Here is an 18,746-nt window from a genome sequence, read left to right as displayed (position 1 = left end):
GGGTTTTGGTTTTTTATATGCAGTTGCAAGCTTGACTGTCACCAAGAACAAAACTTTGTTCTTTCCCTGAAATTTAGAAACCTATCTAAGGCACGTATCCCAGTGCCTAAATGAACTTTTCCTAATTGAGATGCTTTTATGATATGTGTAAGTTCTTTTCATTTGTATTACAGTTGTATAGTCAAACACAGATGCATCCTAAAATGCCAGCATTAAGGTCTGCGACTGTTGCAAGACTGCTTTTATTTACTTGGTTGCGTTCGGTTGTGTTGACTTTTTTCCCCATAAGGAGCCTCGCAGTAATACAAAAACTTGATTAATGGTTTCTTACCAATATGAGGAGGTGTTGATTGCCTCCCTTTTCCTCCACATTGTCTCTACACAAAGTAGCAGTGAATCATGGAGTATCCCAAGTTGGAAGAGACCTGCAGGGATCATCTCATCCAACCCTCGACTCCACACAGAACCACCCCAAAATCAAACCCTGTATCTGACAGCACTGTCCAGACGCTCCTTGCACTCCGGCACTGGGGCCGTGCCCACAGCGCTGTGCATCCCGTTCCCCGCCCACCGCGCTGTGGTGCAGCCCCTTTCCCTGACCCCCAGCCGCCCTCCCCTGACGCAGCTCCACGCCGTTCCCTCGGGCCCTGTCGCTGTCACACAGAGCAGAGCTCAGCGCTGCCCCTCTGCTCCCTGTGAGGAGCTGCAGCCGCCATGGACCAGTCCTGTGTTGAAACTGTAGTCTGTTCACACTGTTTGCAGCCATTCTCTTCTCCAGCTATGCTGCTAGTCCCCTCCCTTTGCCTCTCCTATTTCTCTGTCCATACCTCCTTTCACCACTTTTGGCTTTCTCCTCTGGCCACCTCCTCTTCTTCCAGCACATCTCATCCTTCTGTGTCAGGGTGTACCTGCTTATTTCTGTTTGCCTGTGTTATTCAGGTACTGAATGGATCACACTGAGAGTGGAGAAAGAATATGAAGAAAGTTTCCACTCCAGGAATTCAGCAGTTCTGGGCACAGAGTGACAAATAAGGGTGTGCTGGAAATGTTTTGCAGCTCTGTGCAGCTGGAGCATGCTCTGTGATATCCTGGCGGGTGGGAGCTGGGAGAGGTCTGGAGGAGCCAGTGCGTGTTCTGTGGAATCTAAATCTACAAAGAACAGAGCTTTTGTACTTCAGAAAATTACTCTGAGCATGTGCAAGAATACATCCTCACCCTTCCACTCTCCTGTGCCTTGGCCAAGCTTGAACTCTTTTCCACAGGGGTAGTAGGAATTCTGAAAAAGTCAGGACTCAGTATTTGTAGTGGAAATTGTCTCTGAGCATCTGCAGGAATCCTAGCGTGGAGGTGAGAAGGGACAGCTTTTTTCCTTTTTTTATTCTTTCAAGTGGCTGAGCTGTTCCAACTGAAACTCCTCACCAGAGATGAGAATGAGACATGCCCTGCGGGAGAGAGAACTTCAGTGAGAACAATTTCAGTCTAGCAAAATAAAAAGCAATCAAAAAATTTCCTAATGAGGTGATGCTTTACAAGGCACACCAGGCTTCCAAATGGATGATTGGCACTACATTAGGGTGAAGTAGATGATACAACCTTATACACCAGACCAGTATTTGGGTTCCTGCTTTTTTTTTTTTTATTATTATTTTTAATTTTTATGCAATACTTGCAGTTGAACAGTTCAGATACTTATTCTGCAATGTACATCTTTTTCAATGTAAACTAACACCGCTCTTAACCAATATGGAAAATATGCTCTAGGTCAACCACAAGATGTTGGGCTAGATGCAAGAATTACCAGCTAGAGTTTTGTGGCCAGTGTTATGCAGAAGGTCAATTAGTTGATGACAGTGGTTCTTTCTGACCTTGAAATACGGACCTGGCCAGCTGGGACCACACTGTGCTGTGACAATGAAAGTCAGAGGCTTCCCATGGCTTCTGACTTCTTTGAAGGCTGAGGGCCATGGAAGAAGGGGTCTGTAGCTGGCTTTCTGTGACTCTTTCTGTCTTCCTCAGGGAAGATAGGTTTTCCTGGAGCTCCTTTTGGATGGGGAATTGAAAGCTATGCTCCCAAAATATCTCTATTAAGTGCAGAGGAATGCTTAAATACTGAAGTCTAAGCAAGATTACACCCACAATATGTTACTCTGCAGTGCAAGGCGCCTCTGAGTGAGCAGTATCCAAAGGACACTTTCTAAGAGGCACCCATACCTTCTGGAGGGATTTGTCATATGCAAACAATAACAAACAAAGCAAACCACAGAAGTTGATTTCCTGAGCTGCTGCAAATGGAAGCATGTTTTTAACACTCCTTTTCCAACACAAATGTAGGAAGCTGGCAAAGTAGCTAATTTCAGTGCTCTAGAAAGGTTTAGAGTGAAATAATCTACGGAAACGGAAGCCTCTATTTTTAACTTTCTCAGTCATGAGAGATGGAGAGGAAGAAGAGGAGGCCATCTACTGTTGAAGTCTCATCAGCATGTTACTCTTTATATTTAATCTAATTTCCACTGCTGTTTTGATGAAGAGGTAGTTGCTACATGTGGATGTTCACTTATGTACAAATTTAACATCAGTGTAGATGTAGGAAAATGTGCTGTCTAGTGTAATTGTTATTTCTTGTTGATTGATTTTTTTCTTTTCCAGTTTTTTGGAACTTTAAAAATACATGATGTATTGATTTAATTTTTGATTTAGCATCTTGTACTGAAAAATAATATTTTCCTAGTATTTCTAAATATTATTAATTTGGAGTTTGAGCAGATTGTCTTTTTTTGTTTGTTTGTTTTTCTTATTGTCCTACTATTGTTCATAAAAATTACATTATTTCTGTATTTTATGAGTACTTCCTCATATTACTTTGAAGATCTAGCTTGAAATTTAAATGCAATTCGTTGTGTAACTACTGGCAACCATAGAAACAGTGACATCAATCTTCATGCCTTCAATCTCTTGAAAACTTTCACATGAACATAAATCTGCATAACTATCTTTTTTGAGAATGTATTACTAAGGCACTGAATTGATTGCAGAATGCACAGCATTAGTTTGCATGTTGGAAATTAAGGAGGTCTGTGGGAGACGGGTATATTTGGAAAACTGCAATATTATTGAGATGGCCACTGTTTTCCCAATTTTTAGTTAAGTTTTCCTAGAAGCTAGGAAAATGCTCATTGGTGGTTGGGGGTGGCAATCTGGAGTGTGAAAGCAGTTGTAAACAGGCCGTAAGAATTCAACAGATGTTAAGAATTTTAGGCATACCCTTCCCCCTGCCACACCTTGTTGTGTGTATGAACATCATGTATTTGTATCTTGCCTTTATTTGTATTTGTAACTGAAGGTTGACAACCTTGAGAATAAAAAAGCTTAGAAAGTGTGTAGACCAACATGTAAAGTACAAATAATTTGACAGCTACATATGTAACTTTAATGTCAAGAGAAAGAGGGAGCAGTGAGAAGAAATGTAGCCAAAGCTGCAAACCCTGCAGAAACATTGCATTATTTTTTTTTTTTTTTTTTTTTTTTTTTTTTTTTTTTTTTTTTTCTGAGACAGTTGCAGGGCTTTAAAGAAGTAATTTTTTTTAATTTTTTTTTATTATTATTATTATTATTTTTTTTTAGAAAAAATTGCTCCAGTGGTATAAAAGAGCAAAGATTTTAGGGCAATGCAGTGTTCTTTAGATCTGCTGATAAATTTGGAACATCATGGAATTTTAAGCACGTTTTTCCTTCATGAGTTTATCTCCAGGCCACCTTTAGTGTCTTAAAGGTAACCACTAACTGTTTTCGTAACAACAGTTAAAATATAGTTTACTGGAGCTTTTATTTAAGCAGTTGAATTGAGGTTTCTTATGTGTGTGTTAACATACGGAATATTCACTAACGACCTGTCCATCACCACCTCTAGGCAGCTGAAGCACATGCCCATATCTGCTTGACTAAGGGGCTCCACCTTCTGAAGGAGAAAAAAAAAAAAAAAAAAAAACCCCAAAAAAGCCAAACCAAAACCAAAGTTGAATAATGAGGTGACTGCCATATATTGCAAGAAATTGAGACTGAAACCAAAAGCATCAAGGTTTATGTCAACCTATTTCCACTCAGGTTGCTTAGAGTTATGTTAAACTTACTAAATCTTGTGGAGAACTACTGAAATGGTAGTCTTGGATTGTGTGTGTGTGTGTCATGTTGGTTGCCCTCACTCACTCCTACATCAACTATTGCTTTGTTAATAGAGTTCAACAACTGAAGCAGCAGACTGGAAAGCCCGTCTTGTGATCTAGACAAGGCCTGCTGGAACATCGTGGGATGCCTCTCTGATGGGCAGTGGGTGCCCTGCAGAGAGGGGGCATGGGCCCAGGCTGTGTGCTCTGGGGACACTGCAGTCAGCACTCCTCTGCTCTGCAGGCAGTGAGTGTGTGGAATTGCATGTTAAAAGACATTAGCAGAAATGGTGCTGGAACCTATAAAACTTAGAGGAATGCGGTAATTGAAGGAGTTTGAGAAATGCCATATATGGTACTTTTAGGAAACTTACAGGATACGTATAGCATGTTTTTTGAGGAGGATGGAGAATGAGTGAAGCTGTTCTCAAAAGTTCAAATGAGAAAATCTTGAATTTCTAATATTAGCTGACCGTATAGAGTTTTCTGAGTGTGAGACATTTGTTTGCTGTTTTACCTCTCAATTTGTTTTTAATAGGATGTATGTGAAGTCATGGTATGCCGAGTCTTTTGGCACTTATCTACACATCACTTTGTTCTGAGACTTGAAAAGAATGGTCTCTTGAATATATATTTTTTCCAACCATTGTTTTATACTTAGTTCAGTTGCATTTACTTTTTCCTCCCATTGTTAGTCGCTTTCTGCTTTATTTCTCTAGAAACTGTTTTTGGTAACTTTTAAAATGTGGATTGTATTTTTTTTAGGTATAATTGAGTAATAATTATTGCTGGAAATAGTTTCAAGAAATTAATTTCAATAAAGTTCAATTGAATATGCTCTAAGGATAGCAGGTTTTTGGAGGATTGGTGCTTAAAATATTTTAAGACGTCGAATAACTTAATACTTTTTTCTTAGGAGTGCTGAGCTTGTTTGTGCGTATAGTCATGGCAGATGTCTGGTTTTAATATCATTAAATTTAAATTTACCTCTTGGGAACACTAGTAAGTATAGTTTGGCTGTAGTGTATTCTTCTCTCAGTCTGCAGAAGTATAAAATACCATCAGCATCGTGTTAGTTGACCTGTTTTCTAGCATGATGAGCGTTCTCAGTGTGTGAAAAGAGTTTTCTTTGATAATAAAGAGCTGTAGACCTCAGCAGACTGTAATTGTGCATGTATGCCAAGGTTCCAGTGCTAACCTCTGTGCATCTGCAACTACTTCTTGGTTTCAGACTGAAGATTAACAGGTAACCTCAGTTTTGCTGAGAATTGACTAAAGCTATAGTCTGTTCACAGAAATGATTTTCAGTGCTGTTTTTTTATCAGAGAATGTTTACGTTAAGCCTTATCTCTGCCACAGGAATGGTACGTAATGGTATGTGGTGTAAATTAATAAATAGATATTGCATGTTTATTCCCAGGCTGACTAGTTGCTAGGGAAAGATAAATGAAGAGGTGAAGAGGGCAGAACGCTTTCAGGAGGGCAAAGAGAACTGCAGCAAATGTATGGAAGCCTGAATTACCAGTGGCTGTCAGAAAAATCTCACTTCAAAGTTTTGATGAACAATGTAGTCTAGCAAGGTCAGATTTAAGGTAACAAGCTTGTCAGCAAACACTATCTTAATCTTTCTGGATATAGGATGCTTGAGGTTAGTGAGAGAATGTAGTAGATGGGACAGCAGCTGTGAAGACCTTCTGGTTTTGCTTTTGTGTTCCTCTAGGGATAGAATCATTAAAGTTGGAAACGACCTCTAAAAGCAGCGTTAATAGCACACTGATGTTTGGTTGCTGGTGAGCAATAGGAACATGGCCATGAATTCTACTTTCTTTCCAGTTCTTGCCTCCTGGGAGATTGGGCGAATGGCTGTGTGATGATGAGCTGGTGCCAGGTTACACTACCACAGTTATATACACATATGCTCATAAATGCATCTTCACAGAAGCACGTTTCAAGATCTGTTGTCCTGGTTATTCTTAAACAGTTTGGTTCCCAGATTCCTCAATTTCTGGTAAAATTCCCAATTTTTCTCATCCTTCAATTTAGGCTTTTGATTCTCATCTCTCTTTTTTTCAGTGTCTGCAGGCCTCTTACTAGCCTTCTTTTTCCTTCTGTTTTCTGTTTCAAGATATCAGGTCACCTGCTGCCCAGGCTTCAGCCCTCCAGCTGCAGCCTATGTCTTGTTGCTGATCTTAGATTCTGGCCAGCTGCTTTGTTCCCCATAACTTCAGCCTGTCTGTGCATACCCAAACAAAACATGTTTTAAAGTGCTCATGGACTGCCTTACTTAACCCATCTGCCCCCATTTTTTTTTCTTGCTCAGCCTCTGTAAAGACAATAAATAATAGAAACAAAAGCAGTTTTCTTAAAAAAACTGACTTTTAACCCAGCTGTGGTTTCTGAAGAACTTTGCTTGTCTTTTTGAAATACTGGTGTATTTTCAGCAAGAATCTACCATAATATTTGTGTCCTGAATTTGGTCGTAGCTACTGTTTAGAAACGTATAGCTGCTTGGAAAACTTGGCTGTATGGCATATCTCAGCAGTTACTGAACGGCCAGATAAGTTTTATGAGAGCTGTAACTGGAAGTCACATACATACTCTTTTGTATTTCAACAGAGTGACCCAGTATCTCTTAGCTGCTTTGATTTTTGGAAGTATGATAAAGGAGAAAAATAAGTGTATTATTGTTGCTTGTTAGTAATTGCTTACTGTTTCTGTAATTGAACAGAAGGTAGAATAGAAGTGGTCCTTGGTTAAGTTTATTGTAGGTGTCTGAAATAACCAGATGTAAGCGTATTACAAAAAAAATGTGTTTCTGGTCACCTACCCTATTTTGGATTATATGTGGCAGAAAGCACATTTGGTATATAATGGAAAAGTGTTAATGAGATTTAAAAAAAAAAATGTGGAGAGGGAAAATGAGAGAGATAGCTGTCTACCACGTACTTCTCTTGCTGTACTTCTGCATTACGTGCTATGAAAACAACCAGTGCTGGTAACAGTGAGGTCCTGATCACAGAACCTGGTCTTTGCAGTGAATCCTCTTTTTTTGTACTTACTATCATTCATAGGTGTATGGTAGTAAGGACTTTCTCCTGCAGGTTGCGTTTGAGAGGCAGTGTCTATGTTTGCTTGTGTTTCATTTCTTGATCCTGTGGTGCTGTGCCACATAAGCCTAGGTAACTGTAAAACAAGGACCTCAATGGACTGAGGGCTGAGATGGCTTATGAGGTCACGATCCATGTCGTCCTGTTGGATGGATGTTAGATCTGTTTTTAGCCTACTCCTCAGCACTATAAATCCCAGGCTGGGGTTTGAGGGATCTGTTGCCAGCATTTTCCATGATTGTAAACACTGGAAAACCATGGCTTGGGCCTGGGAGGCAATGGTCAGGTGTTGGTGAGTGAGATGCTTGTCAGCTGTCTCAGCATAGATTGTTCAGGTTTGTAATAGAGCATGTTAAAGGCAGTTAACTGCTGTTTTCATTAAAATAGAAATGTTATGTTTTAGTTATCTATTTTTTATCCTTGCATAAAGATGTTGATTCATTATTGTAGATGACTAATTCTATTCTGTGCCTTATTTTGTAAGTTAATGTATGCTTTCGCTTATGTTACTATATAAAACTTTGAGTCAAATATACTGATTTGATGCTAGTAGCACTCTTCTCATGTGCTTATTGCTTTAAAAAAGAATCGAAATTACTGCAAAATACAGTGTAGTCCTAAAACGACTGAGTTTGAAGTGACCTTTAGAAGAATTAGAGTTATTATTTCCTTGCTGTAGGGTAGTTTTATTCCTAGGGGAAGTATGTCCCAGCAGTGGCTTTTGAGTACAAGTTACCTTCCTCAAGTCTTTGTTCCAAGCACAGAATCTCATTTGTGCAAGTTTCCATTTGGCCTTCTGTACTGTGAATTTATTTTAATTATTTGTCAAGCACATGTTCAGAAAGTTACTTTATTCTCAATGTGAGATTGGTTAAAGAGGTAAAATGCAGATATATGTCATTCGGATTAAGAACGGTGCAAGGGATTTTTTTCTATACATAACGTTTGGTCAAATTTCATCGTGCTTTTGACTAAGCAGCGTGCAATCGCCCAACCTTGTTTTGAAATCCAGCTTATTCTTATGATCTGGAGATGTCACTTAATCCATTGTGTAGAGTTGACAGTGAGAGCTCAGAGAGAGGCCCAGTATTCATGGTGACACCTGCCTCAGGCTGTGGGGATGTCACCTGGTAGATGGCTCTGGTTTTGAGCTATTGTGACAGTGCCGGGCCTTGGCACCAGCAGGATATATGCGTTATGTGCGTGTACTCAGTTGTCCGAGGCCTTTCTGGAGAGCCTCCGCGCAGGGTATGGGTGGCCTCAGGGCTTCCTTTTCCAGAGAAGTCCTCAGGCCCCGGGGTACCCTTCAGAACAGGAGGCTAACTTCTGAAGGCAAACAGCCACTCTTGCCCTCCTTGCCCCGAACTGTGGAACAACAAAACAGCCTTCTGCTCTTTTTCAGATTCTTGATTTCTTTTTTTGCCTCTTACATTGGGGGAAGTACAAGCTATGGTGCAAGGCAAGAGGATTGGCTGAAATTTATAACAAGGAGTGTAATTAAAGGCATATTTGGAAGCAGGTTAAAAAAAGAACTGTGGCAGAAGGTCTTTAAGCATGCACATGATTTCTTACCACCTCTTTCTTGTCTTGTAGCTCTTCGGTAATAGATGTAATTCTTTACTTTGGATAAACTATTGCTAGGTTTGTCAGAATGGCTAATTCTTTCTAGTTATACTGTTACTTATTTACAAATTGCATTTTATTGTTCAGATCTGTGGTATGGATTGATACAGTTTTCTAGCCTATAACGTGGGTTTTATTGGGCAAAAAAAAATATATCCCAAGCAGTTGCTCTTCAAATTGAGATTGGCCTTAAGAGGCTGTTTCTCCTCTTATTTGTTGAGCAGTGTCAAATTTTGATAGATGTTTATGGCTTTGGACCTGTCCAAAATCAAAAGTAAAGCCAAAGCCCTGTTGACAGTTCTTCTCTCCTTCCATTCATTCCATACAAATGATTGATTTGATTGAGAATTTGCTGGTACTTTTTCAAAACCTATGAATTGTAGCCTTTGGGGTTGATATTTTCCTCTAAGACTTGGCCCAAGCTTAGAAGACAAGGGTACCCTGGGTGTCATTTAAGCACAGAGTCATAGAAGCATAGAATGGCTTGGGTTGGAAAGGACCTCAAGGATCATCAAGCTCCAACCCCCCCCCACCACAGGCAGGGCTGCCAACTTCCCCATTTTAATGCTAGACCAGGCTGCCCAGTGCCCCATCCAACCTGGCCTTGAACGCCTCCGGGAATGGGACATCCACAGCCCCTCTGGGCAGCCTGTTCCAGGACCCCACCACTCTCTTGGTAAAGAACTTTCCCCTGTTATCTTCCCTCCTTCAACTTAAAACCATTTCCTATTGCCCTACCATTATCTACCCACATAAAGAGTTGACTTCCCTCCTGTTTGTAGGCTCCCTTTAGGTACTGGAAAATTGCAGTGAGGTCACCCCAAGCCTTCTCTTCTATTCACTGAGAAATTACAGTTTAAGCACCTACGTATTGTCTGAGAGATGGCAGTGGGTATGCTGTGGAGTTTCTACTTTTTGATTTTCTGGTCAAGATCTTGCAAAAGCACGTTCTGTTTATCTGTTACACGTTTGATTTCTCCAAAATTTTTGGAGATTGTGCTCAGTCAGACCTAAAGAACTCAAGCAGTCAGGCCCCTCTTTGTACCATGGGTGGCCTGAGGAGCTCTTTGAGAGTTTTCTGAAGAGCTGTGTATTTAGTGATCCAGTTCTGTTTTCAAAACTTCTGGTAACAAAGTTGCTGCCCGTATTAGCAGTCGAACTGTGGTTTGGGAGTTGAAGTATACTTTTTCTTTGAACCAGGAAGTGCTTTTTTATTATTTAAAGGCTGAATTTTCCTGGGGCTTGAGGGTTTGAAATTAGACTGTTTGCAAAGTATGTTAGAGCTGAGAACAGTTTTGCTGTAATTTATCTAAAACGGTATTTTGTCACTGCATGTTGCTTTCCTTCCCACCTGCTCTCTGCCATGAACTAATTCAAGACGTTCCTCTGGCTGTTCTATATTCAGAACACTGCAGTAATGCATTACAGAAGCCTCCTGGGTATGTGTAATGGATAAAGGTACAGCGTGAATTGGCAAGGAAGAGTATAAACACCTTGTAATCAGAAACCATTATGCTCACCCTTTGAGATTTATTTTGCAGTCTGTAATACAGATACAGAAAGCATTAATAACACTTGGGTTTTCAGAAATGTCTGTTTTATTGCATACAAGTACCACGCTCCTGCTATTACTACTTAAGGAAAACATTTAATTTGGACAGAGTTGAAGGGGAGAGGAGCAAGACTGTGCTCAAAGGTTGCTCACTCAGCTTAGTTTGCAGAATTTTGGTGATAGAAGCATTGCTATGTATTTCAGTATCTGCTTTTGAAGAGTTTCTGAGTCCCAAAATAACAAGTGTCTAATGACTGAAGAGCATCATTATTTCTGGAAAGGGTGAAGTTTTAAAGATAGTGAAGGTACAGCTGAACAATCTGCAATTGTGGTCGGCTCTTTGACATGTGCAAAATTGGCCCTCTTTGATGACTGTTACTTACACCTCAGCTGTAAATCCAATGACCAGGAGCAGTTAATGTGGAAACTGGTGCCAGAGGAATTCTGCAGTTGTGCTCATCAGACAAGAAATGTGTTTTTTCAATTGATTTAGTTAAATCGGGGCAAAACACGGGGAGAAACTTTTCATTCTTATTTTAAACTTTGTGTGTTTTGACCAGTTGAGTGAAGATTCAAGCTACATATGCTTGAATGTGACTCAGTTGTGAATCAGTGTTATATTATGCTCTGTCTGAAAGACCAAACTGGAGCAACTTTGGATGTGATTTAAAATGAGCAACATCAAGTTAATATTCTGCATGTCTGAAAGACAGCTTTTTATACGTCCTTTTTCTTACAAAGTTTCCTTCAAAACCATTAATTAAACTGTTCATGCACGCTTTATAATATTGGAATGAGAACTGGTTAGGCCAGTTGCATTGACTTTCTTTGGTCGTTCTTCTCCTGAAAGAATGCATTACACTTGCTCTGGAAGCTGGAGTAGTGGTGGGACCATGGGGAGCGATGAATTAAACTTCTTGTAGTGTGAAAGGTTGGAGTATGACGTGCAAGTTTTATGCAGGAATAAAGGGTGAGGGTGTGTTTGTATAATAGGCAAGCATGTCTCATAACTTGTTCCAAAGAAAATCTTGTCTATAGAGTGGTAATTTAGGAACTGATGTCTAGACTGCTTTGAGAAATTGTAAACATAATGTCTTCAGAACAAAACCATGAGAGTGTAAGAGAAAATGCTGTACACTGTATCTTCAATATGTGGCTGAACACCAGGGAGATCAGAAGTATTTCAGCTGTTCGGCTTGCCTGCTGGATTAATTACTGAAAGAATGCATATGACAGCCCATAGTAACATCTTTCTTGAATACAGCAGTTCTGTGTTTACGTGAGTACATGACATGTACTGTGTATTTGTCAGTAATGGAAAATCTCTGAATAGTGGTGCATGGGTTTATGCATATCTTCATTGTTTATACATGTTTGAGAACCCATCAAACTTTTTCTTATACTTCTTTGTGCTGTTGTAAAAAAAAAAACTGATCGAAACATTGCGGTTGTAAAACTAGTGAGGATAAATATGTGTATCCTACTACAGTCAGTTTTAAACACTTTAATCTGAAAAGTACTTGGATAATTTTAGAAGGTGGGTTAATGTAATAGTTCTGCTTACTGTGTGAAGTTGCATGTATTTTGGTAATGATTGTCTGGTGAATCTACTGGACAACTGGAATGGCTTGTTTTCCCTCGTTTCTGCTTTGGGGGATAGGAAGAAATTTGAATGGGTCAGGACCAAAAGAATGTAATTAATAGTTGGAAATGCATAATTGAAAAGAAATGTGTTACAGTGTTATTATTTTTGTTTTAATTCTTTAAGGACAAACAATTATACTGCTTTGACATCATAAAAGAGGATAAAGCCTATAAAGCTTCTGGTATTTTTTAGCAGTGACAAACTCCAGCTTTCATATTTGTGTTCTTTGCAATATGGGAAAAAAACTGGCAGGACTGCATGCCACTGCAATTAAATTGTTAAACATAGAAACTTGAAGGGAGAAGCTTGTCTTACTTGTTTGGGGAGTATCTGTCAGCATATTTAAATGAAATTTTATTTTGAAACTGTATGTTTGTGATTATTAGCACATTCCTAAGCAGCATAACTATTTTGTGATCAGATCATGGTGATATATTCAAAACATAAAGACACTCATGGCACTGCAAACTACATCTTTTGTATTCATTTACGTTATTTTTCTTTTTACAGGATTACAAAGCCATTGACATTTGCTGACTGTGTTGGTGATGAGCTTCCTTTAGGATGGGAAACTGTTTACGATCAGCAGATTGGAGTGTATTATATGGACCACATAAATCGTGAGTAGAAGTGTGATTATTTTTAGGAGCACCAGCAAGCTGATGTGAACTGATGGCACTATCTTTGTGTCCGATACCATTTATGCAACTCATGTTACAGCAAGAGAATGTATACAAGTAATTTCTTGCACTGTTTCATCATCTTTTAAATGGGAAATGGGGGCACAGCCCTTCTTTCCTTTGTAAAGAATTTTATAATTGATGACAGAGAGATAGTGCATAAAGTTGCTTTGTTTTGCTTTGTCAAACAATGAACAGCCAGTAATTTTGTTGCTTTCTGCATATATTGAAATTTCCATGCTATACTCTTGCTTTGCATGGCTTTCTAGTGATCGATGCTTGACTCTTCTATCTTGGAAAACAAAATCTGTTCTGAGAGAGGAGTGCTGATTTTTAATCGGCAATTACAGTAATGTCATCCACTCTTACACAGCCTGTATTTTATACTTTTAAAGGGCTGTCACAAAATGCAACACATGACCCTCTGAGAATGGGAATGATATCCATCATTTACCTTTTTGGTTACCTGTTGCTGAGCTTTATATCACTTCTGTTTGGCACGTTTTCCAGTTCTAGTTTTAAAGTAGTATGTCTTATCTTTACAGCTTTGTACTACAGTTGCTGTTACTGCTGTGTTGATATCATTAAGCTTCTTATCACCAATAAGTGGATGCTTTCAATATTGTGGGAACTGGCAGTTGGCGGGGAGGGAGGAAAGAAGAAAGTGGTTATGTGAGCTATCACAGTAATGGTAAATGGTATAATCTGTAAAAACAACCTGACTACTATCTACTTGAAATCCAGTCAATTAAAAAATTGAAATATAGAAGTAGTTTTTGTCTTCCTGCCATCACTGGCAGTATTTGTCTGTTGTGATTAAACAGTTATTTAAAAAAGCAAACAAAAAAAAAAAAAAAAAAAAAGCGACCCACCACCAACAGCAGAATAAGAAACGTTCTCATTTATCTCATGTATCTCATGATGTTGTTTGACCCTCATGGATGCTTATTTGTTGTGAAATTAATAAATTAACAGAGTAACAAATTGAATAATTATCTTAGAAGAGCTGTTAATGCTCTGATCAGAAGGATAGATATCCTAGCCAACTGAAAGTTGAGAAATACAGGTTGTTTCTCTATTTAAAAGAAGTAGTAGTTTCAGGATAGCTGTTTAAGCTCTTGTGGTAACTTTAGTTAATGCTGAAATTAAATGAAAAGTGAACTTTGTTTTGGGTGTATAGTAATAGAGTGTTTTTGTATCAATATATGGCTACATGAAGGCACACACTGAAAACAAAACAAAACGTGAGGATATTGGCAGCTGTTATTCCTATAAACTTTTTAAAATGCTTTAGAAGCCACTGTAGATGATGGGTAGAACATGAACTCCCACTGTGGTGCTCTGACTAAAAGAGTTAAGAAAGGATTCTAGCAATAGACATCTTGGACAGGAATAACAATCATCACTGCATGCAAAAGAAATCACTCCCTTTTGTTTTTCAGACTTTGTTATTATCTGTTTTACCACAGATATCAAGTTTGAACTTACAGAAAGGATATTAATCATTGTAGGCATGTCAGATCTGGCTTGCATTCTTTTTTCTGAGCAATCCGAGCAAAAGCTGTAGAAGAGGGTCTTTGCAAAGAGAAATTAAATTCCCAAATGCTTAATAGGAAGGCATAGAAAGAGAAGATTAATACAAATGGGTCTGAGAACATACATCTAATCTTATTATGAAATAAATAAAGGTAATATATGAACAGATGGATAAAGACTTCATAGTGCCAATGCTGAACTGAGTGAAAGGAATCATTCTGCAATTAACCAGGTTGCAAAATTTGTCTCTTTCATGATAACTAATTACTTGCAGCCCACAGATATTATCCTAAATGGTAATTCAGCCGTCATAGCAAAATGGGTTTGTCACCCTTAGGCTAATGCAGTGCTTGCTTATACAAGCAAGATTTATATTCAGAGGGAAAACAAAATTGATATTAGAGCTGGATGATCGTTACTCAGAAATTACTGGGATAGCTGATCCAATTTTAAACCGTGGACAACAGAAGTACCAATCAAGGTGACATTAACCTCTTTTGTAGAAGTGAGAACTAATGAATCATGTGCATCATGAGATCGTGTCAGGCAGGCAGCAGAGATGGTAGAGCAATGAATAAATGTTTTTCTGAAATGATTCCCTTGCGTTATGTTCTGAATTATGTCTAAAATACTTGAAAAGCAACTTCCAAGTGAAAACAAGTTGATTATTTAAACCCTTCCAGGATGCCTTTAGTGGCCGATCAGGTTTAAATGCTTTAAAACAACAATGGAGCTGTGTTAACTGGCAAAATAATAGTGCTTTAGTTCCAAGAAATTCTGTGAGAAAATGCCAGAGATGATTCAAATAGATTCTTTTAAAAGCTATGATTATTGAGGAACTCTCATGCTTTGCGTATCCTCAGCTTTTTGCCCGTATCCCTTTTAAAGGAAATCAGTAATGCATCTCATTTTTTTTCAAGCTTCTTACTAAGTTTGTTTACCTAGAAAGTAGTAAAAACTTCTTCTAGGCAATGCTTTTCCATTTATATTGCAAATCCCCAGGAACAGAGGAATCTTCAGTAAATCTCAACGCTGCTTCCAACCCTGATTTCCATCTTGTTCTGTAAATTCAGTACTTTGTTGACACCCTTACTAAGCTGCTCTTGGCTCTGGTCCAACCATTGCTTAAAAAACCGTGGTGGCTGCCAGCCGCAGAATTCCTTTCCCTCCTCCTCAGAGTCTTGAGAGCCTTTGAAGTCTCCTTTAACCAGTTGGGCATTCCCCAGTGGGGGAATAATAATCTGTTCCCTGCATTTGTCTGGGGCAGTTCTTGAATTACTATAGTCTTGTATTTTTTTATAAATTGTGTATAAAGAAACAAAGGAAATGAATTTTACCATCCAACTTAGCATTAGTTTCAGTTATTACATGACAAACTTATGTAGAAATCCAGGGCAAAGTGAAGATTCCATACTCATAAAACAGAAGAGAATGTCACTACTGTACTAAAGTAGTTTTCTGTCTCAGAAGAATGCTGCCAGCTTTGGAGAAGGCTTCTGAAATAAGTAATGCCATACCGTATAGTATAGGACCTCAAAGCTTAATGTGCAGTACAATGTAGTTTAGCTAATAGTAGAACTATTAATTTTCCATTCAAAAAGAGATGCTTACTATGATACAGTTTTTCTGTCTCATAAATATTAGTTATTTTTTGCATAGTTTCCATGCAGGACAGTAGCTTTAGGAATATTACATTTTTCATAAATTTCAGGAACACTGATGGATGTGATAGTGTTGCAAATTATCATGCCCTCACTGGAGGATGGGCTGTGGTGTGAACTCAGCAGTTTTCTTTTGCTTCCCATGCGTGCAGAAACTAGGCACATAAACGTTTATGGAGACTGGAACAAGTCACAGCACATCCTGCTCTGGAAGTAGGTTGGGGATGTTGGAGCAGAGAGATTTTGGAAACTGGAGGTTCTGCTGGAAAGGTCACTGCAATGCAGTGAACATATTGGAGAAAGGACAAAACTGTAGGCACAAGCTTCGTACTCTTACATTGTGAGGAGCTGTGGAAAGTTACAGCTGAATAAAGGTAGTTGGGAACATGGTAGTTCTGCTGGGAGTACTGTTCATAAACAAGCTTCATGTTTCTATCTACTTTTCAAATGGCTTGTAAATGGCAGAGCTAGTAGCATAACCTTGACATCGTTAGAGTTAATTTGTTAAGATCAACCTTTTATAGTTTCACATTTAGTTATGAGCACCAAAATTCTGAATTTCTGAACGCAAGATAAATATTAAACATAACTGGCTTTCATCTCTTGTGAGAAACAAAGTTTGGAAAAAATGACTAGGTATGCCTCCTGACTGTGCTGCTCTTTCTGCCACTGCTTTGAACACTGACATAACATCTGCAGTGACTTCTTGCCATCAAAGCTTCAATCATCAGAAATTAACGTGTTCTTAAACATGAGACTTCAAATGGACATCTTCATGCAAAACATATTTGCTAGCTTGAGCATCACCCCAAAGACAATGGAAGTGAGCTAATTATTTTTTTTTAGATATTATTGCAGATATCTCAAATATCTGTGTAACTCTGAAAAGGTTGCTATAATGTAGTAGCTTTGAAAATCAATTCGTATGAGAAAAATTTTGCACTGGAAAACTGTTTTTAGTTTTTTAATTTAACGAGGATTTTGTAATTCTGGAAAGGGAAAGCATGAGAGTGCTGTTTCTTAATTAACAAACAAATGCCAACCTAAGTGCTCTTCTGCATGAATTCTGGTTGAATTACTTTATTCTTCTCTAGGTAGGTGTAGTCACTAGCCTTTCAGAATAGTAAATGTGTGAAATTAATGTGTAATATTTTAAAGCTGTTTCAACTGTCTCTGGATACCTTTTGTTTTCCTGTGTGCTTCTGGGTTTTTAGGTAATCCTCAGAATTTTCAAGCTGGCTGCGAAAGAAATTAAGCATAAATACAAATTCTTTTCTCTACAACCTAGAGTATGCCAAGAGAAAACAAATGTAAATGCCTTTTACATTTCAGAGTGATTTTCTTATTCTTCTGTTCTGGATGAAATGATTTTGAACACTGTAGTGTTAGGCAGATTAATTGCTCAGCAACTTTATACTGGATTTTTGAGCACGTCACTCTCAGTTTGTGATGCAGACCTGCAGAACAGACCTTAACCAAACCATTTGCCATTTTTTGGGATAAAGCGTCTTATCAATTTTTTGTTTTTCTTCTTAGAGCTTACACAAATTGAAGACCCAAGGGAGCAATGGAGAAGGGAGCAGGAACGCATGCTAAAGGAATATTTGATAGTTGCCCAGGAGGCACTTAATGCCAAGAAGGAGATTTACCAAATAAAGCAGCAGCGTTTCGAACTGGCCCAAGAAGAATATCAACAGTTGCACAAAATGTGTGAGGATGACAACCGTTCTTATGCGAGCTGTGAGTTTACCATTCTTTTCTTGATTTGTCATGAATGCGTAACACAACAGATAGGGTAAGAAATGTTTTCACTGCCATATTCTCCTCTCAATGAAGACTCTGAAAACAGAAGTGAGGCACAGCCCTTTATCTCTGCTATTCAGGGCCTTTGGTTGCCTGTTAGGTCTTCTGGTATATAACTTTTTAACATTAAACAGAATGAAAGGCAACAAAGACTGAATATTTCTGGGCCAGCCACCCACATTCCCTCGTAAGTTCATAGATTATTCTGTGCTGTAAACTGAGGAAACCATCATCTTAGGGAAGCCTTCTGCAGATCCGTGGTCACTTTGTTAGCTTTATAAAGATTTAGGGGAAAGGCATTGTGGTCAGAAGCATATCTGATGATATCAGTTAGAATAGCACAAGAGATTACTTTGATAAAGTAGGAAATGGTGTTTCATCAGTGTTCTTGGATGCCAGCCTCTGACTCTAATGCTGGTACTAGGTTGCAAAGTCTTGATGTCCTGCTCTTTTTATTCTTCTTATGTCTGAGGCAGCTTGAAATAGATGATAACACTTCTAAATTTGAAGTTGTGGCACTGCTGTCATTGTTGATGGCTGGTGCAGAAAGAAGGGGTGTTTTTGAGGAGTCAAAACAATCCTCTTCAAAGGAGAAGGGTATCCACCAGCAGTGTGGAAACATAGTGGGATTTCAGTGCACAGGTGGTTTTTCAGTGCCTCTACATACAGCCATTGTTCAAATGCAGCATCTGCTGGTTAATGCCAAGTACTTGGTAAGTATGGGAATCTCTACTTATTCCTTTCTGGAAAAGTTCAAGAAATATGAACGTGAGAGGTCAAAGTAGGCACTGGCATATACGTGTTTAGATTCTGTATTTACTACTCACAGAGAATTCATTCACATGCAAAACTCCTAAATGAAAGATGTTTTCTAGGCATGAGGTGTCCCAGATGGTCCTGACCAGTCTCCATCAAACATTCCTTTACTGTATAAACTGGAATTATCTTTTTATTTAATTTGAAATACAGGTGTCTCTGT

At 38.7% G+C, this 18,746-nt stretch overlaps 1 protein-coding gene across 4 annotated transcripts in view; it reads left to right on the top strand.

Annotated features, from left to right (window-relative positions):
- Positions 1-18,746, top strand: part of WWC3 (WWC family member 3) — a 97,799-nt gene that overhangs the window by 21,945 nt on the left and 57,108 nt on the right. For 2 of the 4 annotated variants that reach the window (XM_042809981.1, XM_042809980.1), the window contains exons 2-3: positions 12,598-12,707; positions 17,501-17,704. In XM_042809981.1, the coding sequence (XP_042665915.1) occupies positions 12,692-12,707; positions 17,501-17,704 (220 nt within the window). In that variant the 5' untranslated portion in view covers positions 12,598-12,691. Of the gene's footprint in view, positions 1-12,597; positions 12,708-17,500; positions 17,705-18,746 lie in introns of those variants that run through there. The other 2 variants (XM_042809979.1, XM_042809978.1) reach the window with 1 other exon arrangement.

The sequence above is a fragment of the Centrocercus urophasianus genome, unplaced genomic scaffold (assembly GCF_019232065.1).
Source record: "Centrocercus urophasianus isolate 14NV4802_14NV808 unplaced genomic scaffold, USGS_Curo_1.0 seq_12, whole genome shotgun sequence".
NCBI lineage: Eukaryota > Metazoa > Chordata > Aves > Galliformes > Phasianidae > Centrocercus > Centrocercus urophasianus.
The sequence above is the reverse complement of the archived record's forward strand: the minus strand, read 5'-3'. Positions and strand labels throughout refer to the sequence as shown.